At 34.0% G+C, this 12,366-nt stretch overlaps 1 protein-coding gene across 21 annotated transcripts in view; it reads right to left on the bottom strand.

Moving 5' to 3' along the window:
* The window catches only part of LOC105211109 (protein phosphatase 1 regulatory subunit 12A), a 65,050-nt gene that overhangs the window by 9,239 nt on the left and 43,445 nt on the right, over positions 1-12,366 (bottom strand). For 17 of the 21 annotated variants that reach the window (XM_054229944.1, XM_054229948.1, XM_054229945.1 and 14 more), the window contains 2 exons: positions 2,125-2,276; positions 742-832 (listed from right to left, as the gene is read on the bottom strand). In XM_054229944.1, the coding sequence (XP_054085919.1) occupies positions 742-832; positions 2,125-2,276 (243 nt within the window). Of the gene's footprint in view, positions 1-741; positions 833-2,124; positions 2,277-2,442; positions 4,033-8,668; positions 8,943-12,366 lie in introns of those variants that run through there. The other 4 variants (XM_054229961.1, XM_054229960.1, XM_029039555.2 and 1 more) reach the window with 3 other exon arrangements.

Genomic DNA, 12,366 nt, shown 5'->3' with positions numbered 1-12,366 from the left:
GAGTATATTTGCGTTTAGACGCTGCGAGCAGCGTGGTATTGTGAGTGGAGGAGCGCAAGTGTGATATCTCTATTTCTCTCTGTTAGTAGCTGAAATTAGTTTCTTTTTTCTTTCATTTTTTGTGTGTCGATAAAGCAGTGGTGCTGTCTACGTTCTCAACGTGTTTATGATCTATTGGATTGTATATTTTTTGATTGTTTCGTCTGGTACATTTTGTTTGTTTTTGTTTCTACACATTTACTTTTAACATTTTTCGTGCTAATTTTTCTTCTCAACTGTTTATATTGAAATCCCTACATCATTTTTGACCTATGTTTTCAGCATATACTCTGTTATTGTTTATTTTGTTTTCTGTTGAAATTGACTTTTCGGTCAATTTTATTAATTGCTTTCTATTTAAGCGTATATTTGCGAAAAATTGTGGTTTGCTTGTGGCGGCTGTCGGCTTTTTGCCAAATACGCATTAATTGTTTATTTGTATAAATTATTATTTCAATATCTAAAGATATGTATGTATGTTGTCAGCGGGCAATGCACGTTTAGTATAATTTTTGTTGTTGTTTTTTAAATAGTTTTTATAGAGCTGTTGTTTTTTTTATTGTTTGCTTTTTTATGTTTTTGCTTCTATTTTGTTTATTATAATTATTTACTATTATTTTGTATAAAAAAAAATAATCTATTGAAGATTATTCAGCGTTCTTTAGCTAAGATTTGTAAAGTTATTGTATTTTTTTCACTTACTGCGTTTGTAAATCTTTCGAGTGTTGCTCTACTTTGTACGATTTCATCATCTTTCTTCTTAAGCTGCTGCTTGAGCTTGTCGTTCTCCAATCTGAAATTGTTAAAAAACAGATTTTTTATTTTCGAATAAAAAGATAAAATTATAAAATCAGTAAAACTTAAGGAAAAAGAAAGAAAGTAAGAAATCTTGTGTGATTTACATATTTTAGATATTATACGAACGATCAATATCGGTAGATCGATCAATGTTCGATAAATAATCGGTGAATTTCGTTATTTCTTTCATGTTCGGAATTTTATGCAACAAATGAAATGCGGAATTTATTTTCCAAAAAATCCACACCTAATACATTTCCTTGCAATTTTTCGACTAACTGTAGGTTGTAGGTTTCTTTTGGCGATGGTATGGATCATTTTCTCTCGGATGTTTTCCAAGATATGGCGCATCGTCCAAAGAAACTCTGATAAGATCCAATCAGTTCGTTGACGGTGTGCTTTAATATTTTACCCAGAACGCTCGATAGGACCCTTTATATTCGTTATTGAGTAGGCTCCGACCTATTAGTTTACCTTATTAGTTCTTCGCCGCCGTATTTGAATAGCTCACCCGGCAACCGACAATCAGCACAGCTGCTTTGTTGTTCTTCAAGCGGATAATTGCTATTCGAATTTCTCTATGGTCGGGCAATGGTACATCTTTTCCAGCGTCATGAATTGGTGAATCGGGTCCTGGGTCTCCTGGTGTTGCTCTTACACTGCCATTAAGCAAGTTGGCGAAGTGTTCCCTCCATAAACCCAATATGTCCTGGACATCAGTGACCAGATCACCTTCTGGTTTCTAAAAGAGAATGCTCTCATCGTACTAGCTCGTTTCTAGGCGTTGCCAAAATCAAATTTTTTCGTCTGCAGCGGTACACAGTGATTTTGAGACGCCGTTCCACATTATTCTCTTATATCGAGATGCTGTTGAGTGCTTCTAGAGAGCATGAATGCAAATCGATTAGAAAACTGCTCGGCTGTCCGTTGCGATTGCAGCTTATCGACGATTGCAGAGAGGCGACGTAAGTACCCATACATCGTGTATGAGCTAGCTAAGCTTCCAAAACTTTATAGGTTCGATTACTCGATATTGAAAGGGTTAAATTTCCGACGAGGAATCTATTCTAGCGAATCTGTTCTACGCATTTTTTTCGCACCCAATTACATATTATTTTTTTACCATGTTCGAAATAGCTTCGTTCTTTCCACTTTTGTGTAGTTTTCTATATCATGTGACGTCAGCATAACAGTGATTATATCTGACTTTCTAAATCCAGTGAAGAAAGCACCTTTTTTTGACCACTGCGACGACGATTTTCAATTACTTTTTAAACTTATACTTACTTTACAGCCTCCCATAGAGCCTTGTAGTCGATGGCTTCGCCATTCTCTGACCTATCACGTGCTTTATTCTCGTCTGTCGTGGAGTTTGCGTTGGTGTTGGCGTTAGTGGTGCTGCTCAAACGTGAACGTGATGTGCCGCGCTCACCGCCACTCTGGAAATGGAGAAAGACAAAACATTACATTTGATACATTAAAGTAAACAAATTACAAATTAATATCGAGTTTATAATGACAATAAACAATTTAAACTAATAATGGCAACAACAACAAACGCTTGTGTAATTATATAGTTTTTGCTAAAATTACACCCGAACGTACTTCGTAACCTTCACTCTTCTCTGACGATGCGCTAACGGAACGTTGCGCCGCACTACGTGAACGCGAACGATTACGCGATTTACGTTCCTGCTCACGCAACGAATTGCTGCGTCCCACCAAAGCGGCCATGGCGGCTGCGCTGCTGCTGCTCACTGCCGCCGCAACAGATGTGGGCGCTGCGGTGCTGCCACTGTATGAACTCAAATTACTATTCGAATTGGAAATCTTGGTCAGAGTGGGCGTTGAGCGTGCGCTGCTCGGCGTGCTTCTGTACGACGAACTGCCGGTGGAGCTGCCTTTGAAGGAGTTCGATTTGCCAGCGCTGCTGCCTAAGCTAAACGAAGCGGTGGTCACACCATTGTCATAGCTGGTGTAGGGACTCATGTAGCTGCTCGCGCTGCTGCTGTAGGGATTCGAACTGTAACGCGATTCATAGCCACTGCTGCCACCACCATTGGCTGTGGATTGTGAGGAGTTGTATAAATATGATTTGTTATTATTGTTGTTGTTCGTATTACTACTATTGCTAGTACAATTATTGGCGGTGCATAAGGCGTTGGTATTATGAGATCTCGACATGCTGCTGCTGCTACTGGTTGAGGGTGTGCAATAGGTGCATTTGCATCTATGGCGGCTACCGGTGGGCGATAGCGAAGCATGTCGAGACGTTCGTTGCACTGTAAGCTTTGACGTTGGCGGATGGTAATGATGGTGATGTGAGGTGGAGATGATGCAGGTGGAGGAGGAGCTATTCGGGTTGGTGGATTTTGTATATTGCTGTTGCGCCTGCGGTTGATGAGTATACTGATGATGATTGTGATTATGATTATTTTGATGGTGTTGATGATGGTGATTGTCAGCGCTAATGCTGACTTTTCTTGGCGTGACATAATGAGTGGCGTCTTTTTTCAATGCTGTTGTTGCGCTGGAAATAGCATGGTGGCTGGCTGAAGTGCTAGTAGCTTTGGTTGGATAAGCGGAAGTAGCGGATGTGCATGTGTACTCATAGCGGCCAATTACAATGACGCCACCGCCAGCATTTTTACCGTTCGAATAATACGAGCTGCTGCTGGCGCCAGCTGATGCACGACTTCCGGCTGTGCTGTAGAGATTATCACGCGAACCATAAATACTCGCATACGGACTCTGGTAGTAAGAAGAGGATGTGGCGCCAGACGAACCATTCTGATAATACCCTGTACTCAGAGGACGTGATGTAGAGCTGCCGTAGCCATTTGTATGATTGCTGTTGTAATTGCTGCCGTTATAATTGTAGGCGCTACCACCACCGATGCCCGAGGACGAGGTGGCACGCGAACTGGAGAGTGAACGACGACGCGATGAGCCGGCTAGCGGCTGGGCGGTGCGGGAACGTGAACGAAAGGACATTGCAGCAGCGGTGCTTCAAGTAAGACCACTGTGTGGGGTGTGTGTGATGTGGATAACTCTCGAGCTGCTTACTTGCACTTTGAAATTTCGGTCTTTAGAAATATTTTTATTTTCTTTTGTATTATTATTTATAATTACACACAGTTTGGCATGAGTTCACTGAACCAAATTGTGTTCTCAGCGTGTTTAATTTTCGCTCAACTATGAAAAATTACAACAAACAATTTTAGCGAAAATCTTCAAATTAAGCATTTTGTATACAAAAATGCAACGCGCACACAACACAACGCAGTCAAATCGAAATAAATGAGGCGTTTACGAGCGTGAGTTTCGAAAATGTATGCATTTGTTTATGCAAAATTTTTATAATGCCACTCAAAAATTCAATTAGGCGTAACCAAAATAGTGCCGCATTTAGGAAAAATTAAATAAAAACAAATAGGAAGAGGAAGAACAAATGGAAATAAATTGGATTACAAGAGTATATATCTCAAGGGAATAAAAACAAATAATATAAGTCAGAAAAAACACACCAAAAAAACTAAAAACACAAAATAGAAACAATAATAAAAAAAATCATAATAAATAAAACAAAATGTTAACAAATAATGATGTAGATGAGATAATAAAAAAAAAAACAAATACTATAATTAAAAAAAAATTAAAATACAAAAAAAAAAAAATAAAAATTTACAAAAAAAATTAAAATAAATAATCTTTTCGAAGATCATTTAAACTGCCAACCAGAAATACATGTCCAAAGAGCCATGAAAATTTGACGTCAGTAAAAAGAGCTTATCCAACGTAACATATGCAAATAGCAAATGAATCGGAAAAAGTCTACTAGTACCAAACTTAAATCGCACATTTGCTTAATTTGCGTTGTTGCTGCCGATTTTCAATTGTACAACATCCACTCGTAGACACACCTACATCTTCACATTAGCACATACGATCAGGAAACAAGCAGATAAAGTAATACAAAGCAACACATGTTTAAGCGAAATTGTTTTCTTTCGAAATAATAAAAGCAGATAAAGCAAAGACACTAGCTATATTCCATAAACCACAACGCGCCGACTGCTGAATCACCCACGCGGTATTAAGTAAATGAAGAGGAAAACTAAAAATACACAACACAGATGTACATACAGCGCGAAGGAATTGGGGGAAAACTTGCCAATGCCCAATGTATGGCCTGCAGGAAAATCGAGAGAGCAGGTGGGGTGAATTACTACGAAGTAATGGCAATAATCAACAGTATTCATTTTACATTATATTTCGGTTTATCTTAACTCATTTGAACTCTCATGGTCTCATTTACATTTTTTTAAAGGCGAAATCAAAAGATTCAAAAGCGACAAATTTTTTTGAGCCGACTACTTTTCTTAAAATTGTAAATATATAATTTCTGGGATATGTATCAAGATAACAAGGAATCACCATTGTTCCAGAAACACTAGATATAGGACTACGGATAGGCTGGAGGATATATTCGTATTGGATCGTTAGAGAACCCCACTAGAATTGAAAGGATGTGTTTTATGGGTTCTGCGCCAAAGGAATAAGTTGAATCGTTAGAAATTTTGGTCAACAATGACTTCATGACAGTCAGGTGTCTTGAGCTACATAGTTGTAAAGAAATTACTGACAGTCGTTGGAACCGAATCCAACTGGCAAAGGATGGAGTCCATATTTTGGAGTTGTATGGAGATATTTTCATCAATATTCTTCAAAATAAAGGGTGATTTTTTAAGAGCTTGATAACTTTTAAAAAAAAAAAACGCATAAAATTTGCAAAATCTCATCGGTTCTTTATTTGAAACGTTAGATTGGTTCATGACATTTACTTTTTGAAGATAATTTCATTTAAATGTTGACCGCGGCTGCGTCTTAGGTGGTCCATTCGGAAAGTCCAATTTTGGGCAACTTTTTCGAGCATTTCGGCCGGAATAGCCCGAATTTCTTCGGAAATGTTGTCTTCCAAAGCTGGAATAGTTGCTGGCTTATTTCTGTAGACTTTAGACTTGACGTAGCCCCACAAAAAATAGTCTAAAGGCGTTAAATCGCATGATCTTGGTGGCCAACTTACGGGTCCATTTCTTGAGATGAATTGTTCTCCGAAGTTTTCCCTCAAAATGGCCATAGAATCGCGAGCTGTGTGGCATGTAGCGCCATCTTGTTGAAACCACATGTCAACCAAGTTCAGTTCTTCCATTTTTGGCAACAAAAAGTTTGTTAGCATCGAACGATAGCGATCGCCATTCACCGTAACGTTGCGTCCAACAGCATCTTTGAAAAAATACGGTCCAATGATTCCACCAGCGTACAAACCACACCAAACAGTGCATTTTTCGGGATGCATGGGCAGTTCTTGAACGGCTTCTGGTTGCTCTTCACCCCAAATGCGGCAATTTTGCTTATTTACGTAGCCATTCAACCAGAAATGAGCCTCATCGCTGAACAAAATTTGTCGATAAAAAACATTTCGAACCGAACACTGATTTTGGTAATAAAATTCAATGATTTGCAAGCGTTGCTCGTTAGTAAGTCTATTCATGATGAAATGTCAAAGCATACTGAGCATCTTTCTCTTTGACACCATGTCTGAAATCCCACGTGATCTGTCAAATACTAATGCATGAAAATCCTAACCTCAAAAAAATCACCCGTTAGAAAAACTAATACCAATCACTAAGGTTCTTGAAAGTCCGATCAACTCTTTTGAGACCTGAGGAGCATGATCTCGGAAAAATTGACCAACAATGAGGGATACTGATCGAGTCTAAGGCTAATTTTTAATCCAAAATGGTATCGAAATGTTGGAAAATAATTGCTATGATCGATACATTGGTCTCATAATAATAACACGTTGATCCATATCAGATTTGAACTATAATTGGAAGTTATTTGGAATGTTTCTTAATTTTACTTTCCAGAATAACTGCCATTATGCAGTCAGCAGAGTAATTACTTTATATAATAAAAAAAAAAGATTTTAAGCGAGTTAATAATTTTATGATAATAATAACTAATAAAAAGTTGTAGTTATTAATTTTTTTTTAATTTAATTTTTATTATTACTTTTTATTTTTGTTATTATTATTTATTTTTATTTCCTATTCAATTTCATTTATTTTTTAATTTATTGTATTTTATTAATTTTTTTAGTTTATTTATTCTTTATTTATTATCACAATTAACTCATCTCAATCACTAATTTTTCAATTCGATGAACGCCTAAAATTTGTTTATTTTATGCTTGTTTATTGTTTTTATAGACTTTTATTGCTTTTCCTCTTAAAATCTCAAACATAATGGCATAATGTGCAGCCTAAATACAAAATTTTATATCATTGTATTTTATATTCACTAACTGTTACGAAATTGCTAAGATATTGGAATTCTTTATATTTTTTTACAGATGGTATTTTTTTGGAAAACACCTGCGCACAAATGTTAAAGCGTTTTCGCAACAGCACAAATTCTATGTATTTCATTAGATGAATGTGAATTTTCAACACAATACAAGATGTCAGCTGTTAATCCTTCCCGGTGTTTAAAAATAATTCATATCGTCACATTTTCATACGAATCGTGTCAGCTGCCAGCGAGTATAATATTCAGAAAAAAAAAAATAATCAACAACAAAAAGTCCGAATTTTATCAATGCAATCGAAAAAAAAGCCGGCGAGAAAGCAATTTGTGTGAAATGAGATTCGCAGTTTACGTAAAGATACACGTCTTCTATGCCACTTTAATTAAATGCCACGCAAATTGTGCGCCGTGCAACTGCTGAAACTCAACTAAAATGTGATGCGTTCGGATGACATCATTTTGTGGTGGCAAGCAAAAATGTTGTCAGGAAAAATTCGAACAAACAATAAAATTAAAAATTAAAAAAAAAAAAGTAAAAACTGAAGAAAACTTTATTGGCAGCACACGCTTGTACGCGAAGTCGTCAATGCTTTGCAAAAAAAAAAAATTGTACAAAAATGGTAGCAAATTTATAGCAGTTAGTAGATGCACGACTCTAGAGAGTCGCCTAGAGACCACCAACACCATATATGGTATTTAAAAATCGCACAAAAACAACCATAAACTGACATACACCGCAAGCGAAGTCAGTAGTAAAACACTTTGGCGCAAAATAAATAAATGTTTCAAATGTCATGACTTGACTGTGACACGCTGACAGCGGTGATGATGACGATGACTAGTATTACATGCACAAAACAAAAATAAACAGATTGAAATAAAAAAAAAATAATTCTAATAAAAATAAAGTCAAAATAAAAAAAAAAATTAAGAGCCATAATTATAAAAAAAAAATAAAAAATAAAAAAAAATATAAAAATAAAAAAATATAAAAATAAAAAAAAAATATAAAAATAAAAAAATTATAAAAATATGACAAAGGAAAACAATTTATAATTTATAAAAAATTATTGCAAAATATAGAAAAACAAATAAAGTTAAAAAATAAAATATAAATGTAAAAGAAATTAACCAAAACAAAATATAATTTAAAATAATATTAAATAAATTAAAAAAAATATATATATATAAATGTGAATTAAAAAATTGTTTTTTAATATAAATTAAAAAAAAAATATAAAAATTTAAATGAAAAATATATATAAATTTAAAAAATATAAATAAAAAAATAAAAAAATATAAATAAAAAAATATAAATTAAAAAAAAAAATATTTTACATAAAAAAAATCACATTTAAATTGACACACGCAACGACATTCAATCCGACAATGTTGCATCGACTATAAACAGTTGTGGCGACAGCTGCATTGTGTTGTGCATTTTTTATTGTTTGACTACTTTTGTGGTAAACTGTCAATAACCGCAAAAATGTTTCGATTAAAGTCAATAAGATCTGTTACACCGTATACGATTGCCAAAATAAACTATTTTTTACAACAAAATCAAACGTTGCAAGCAATTGCATTAATTAATTTTCAATTTTCAATATTTTGTAGAAATTTCAAAATTTTCTTTTTGTTGTACGTTAAAAATTTATATTTGCTTTGTATTTATTTGCTTTCCGACTTGTGCACGCCTAAACGTCTAAAATGAAACTAAATTCATAAAAACATAACGTTAGCATTTTATTTTAAACTAAATGTTAACGTGATATTTTCCAATACTTTTTCAAATAGCAGAGTTGAGAAACACTAGAAAATACCTGCTCAGAGAGCAAGCAAGCACCCACGATGTGAAGGAAAATGAGCGACAACACAAATGTAAAGACTGTCTGTACGTAGCGGAAAAGCGAATGAGCATAGCAATGCATGCGGGAGCTTATTTCAAGTGATCGTGAGCACAATTTCACGTAAGTCATAACGTGAGCGCGTAAAACGTGCGCCAACAACATTTTGGGAGGTTGGGTGTTGTGTTTGTAAGTGTGCGTGTTTGTGTGTCCACCGTATGGGGGGCAAATATGCCGCAAATGCGGAAAATTCAGGTACAAAACGGAACGCGTGCGGCACATTGACCGTAAAAGAAAGTGTTTTCATTACTTTCCGTTGTTCTTATTTCATTCGAGAACACACATACACCTATTATATAAATGTAAGCATACGGAGCGTTCAAGAAAAAGTGAAATTTATTTATCGATTAACTGCATTTTAAAACGTTTAATTAAATCTATGAATATCACATGTGGATGTTTGTTTTCATTAACCCCACTTTTTAACATGAAGCAACACTTAATTTGGTGGTTTCTTAAACGGGTCATAGTAGAACGGTAATGCCTCCATATTCCTAGAAAAAAGTCAGATTTCTTCTTTAATGAATATTGCTCGGTACAAGTAATCTAACATTAAGAATATACCTACTAGATTTTTCGCACAGGAGTTAATTGATCAATTAACCTACTCGATTAAAGCGCTGATTTTGATCGATTTACCATACATAAGAAAAAGCTTATTTTACTAAATTAATTTTTAATCGAATCGAATCGAATCGAATTGATCTATTAATTTGGCTATACTAACTACTACTAAGTAGATTTAAAAAAACACTTTTATCATTGAAAGGAAGAATATTTCACTTTTTGATGACTGACGGGCAGTTTAAGTATCTTAACTCCAACCACATTGAACGAACAGGGGGGGGGGGGTTAAAGTTTGACAACTTTTTTTCATTTTTTTAATATTTTTTTCTGAACCATCAACATCTCTGTGTTAAAGTTTTAGGTCATTCGGAGAAAAACTAACGAAGTTACAGCAGGTTGAATAACCATACCTCCAGCTACCTTCACTGAGTGTACAAAACTTTGAATCGATTTTCCCAAATACATATGTCATTTTTAAAGTCGGTGACCAGCCTACAGAAAAAACTACTGCAGCGATCGTTTTGAATAACTACTAACAATTTTACAATAACAAATAGGTCGATTTTTTCGTCTAAAATCGTCATTTTGGCTTGAAAATGGTACCGAAAATTGAAAAATTGAAAAAAACTCGACGTCAATTGAATGATAAACTCATAAACTAAAGAAAGCATTTTGATTTTTTGGTTTCGGATGGTCCAGTGATGCTGTAGGCTGGTCACCGCACAAAAACTTTTTTTCGAGGTGCCTGCAGAGATCGACGATAAATCCGTTATTCCTCGCTATTTTTCGATAAAACTTTTTTTAAGTATCCTTCAAATGTTGTACTTTCATATAATAATAAGTAAAATAAACCTACAGCAATCATTTTTTCCAAAAAAATTCATGAAAAAAGGTCTTTTTTCGACGAAACAAACCTTACAGGGGGGAGGGGGTAAATCAAAAAATATATAAAAAAAATATATAAAAAAAATATATAAAAAAAATATATAAAAAAAATATATAAAAAAAATATATAAAAAAAATATATAAAAAAAATATATAAAAAAAATTATAAAAAAAAATTAAACATCCGTTGAACTTCATACGACCTTTGCTCTCTAATTCAACAATTTTAAACCTATAAAATTTATAGATTCTGATTTAATTTATTTCATGGCACGTGAGCTTCAATAATAAACAGAATTAATGTTAAATCGTAAATGCTCTAAAAACAAGGAAAGGCCTTCCATAGCCCGCCACACACAAACTTCTATATGTCTGTCTTTATATAAAAATAAATGCACATGCCGCAGTAAAAAAATAAATCGCCGACGTCAAGACAATTGACAAGCGTTTTTCACCTGATTTTTCCCGCACACAAAATGTATTTTTAATTATAATTCGGTCAGGTGTTGGGTGATTGCGACTTAAACAGATTTGAAAATTTTCGACGACAGCGCGTCCAACTGGGAAGAGTGGACAGAGCATTATTGGCAATGGAAATTTAAATTGAATTATTTTTTTGATTTAAGGTGTCTACATTGAACTTCAATATTAAAAATAAATCATTGAAAAATATAAAAAAATGTTCAAAAATGCAAAAAAAATTTTAAAAAATCCAAACATTTTCAAAAATATAACGAAAAAAATTTAAGAAATAGAAAAAAAATAATTTAAAATAAGAAAAAAAATATATAATATTTTTAATTCAAACACTTTCTCTATACATATGGTATGTACATAATAACAGCATATAATATTTCATCCTTAAATAACATTATTTAATACATCAAATTTTAAAGCAATAAACAAAAACATAAACATATTTCGAACCTCATATGTGTCTATATATAGTCTGTGTTTTAGGCGGGTTTCTTGGCCAGAAGTTTAACATACAGCACACTATTATGCATTTTACGAGCGGTCGTTCGTTTGGCTTACGCGTACTATGTCAACATGCACATACTCGTATGTACATATGTACAAACTACACTTGACAGCGATCACAGCATTACTCCACGGCGTATGAGAAAGTGCGCCCAACTTCATGCCCAGAGTGGGGCGTTTGTGTTTGTATGGTCGCTTCACATGTGCACAACCACAAATTACATAAATTTTAAACGTTTGCTATTTATAAACACACCAGAAATGTGTTTTGGGGATTTAATGATGTCTTTCAGAAAATGGTCAAAAGTTCAACGAACGCGACAATTTATATGTCAACTGAGAGCAATGTGAAAATAGAAAATCCATATAAGTTTGTTGTTTAGAAAGCAGCGGGAACAAAATTTTGAGGCAAATAAATATATTTTTCTGTTTTATAAATGTTTTAAGATCCAAGTGGGTGGCAAAGGACGAAGCTTATTTTTCAAATATTTTAGAGTAAATAGTAAATTTAGGAAAAATGTAGCATACATCTAGGTGCTGAGATTATAACTGTTGTAAATAACTAATTCCTTATATTTTTCACAGAGGTTATGGTATTCGACTATTAAACTCAGTGAGTCAAGTTCTTAGAAAACGAAAGTAATTTTGAAATAGCAGGATTTCATTAAATTCTTTCAAACAATGCACTATGTATATGACCACCAAATTTAAAGTAAAATTTCTACTTCCAAATATTCGGTAGTCAACAGATTTGATTGGTATTGTTTAAATCTGGAACTATTTGAGATTAAGACCCTATTTTGAAACTGGAAAGGGC

Source organism: Zeugodacus cucurbitae, chromosome 4, assembly GCF_028554725.1.
Source record: "Zeugodacus cucurbitae isolate PBARC_wt_2022May chromosome 4, idZeuCucr1.2, whole genome shotgun sequence".
NCBI classification, from domain to species: Eukaryota; Metazoa; Arthropoda; class Insecta; order Diptera; family Tephritidae; genus Zeugodacus; species Zeugodacus cucurbitae.
Note: the sequence above shows the minus strand (reverse complement) of the source record. Positions and strands in the feature narration are given on the sequence as shown.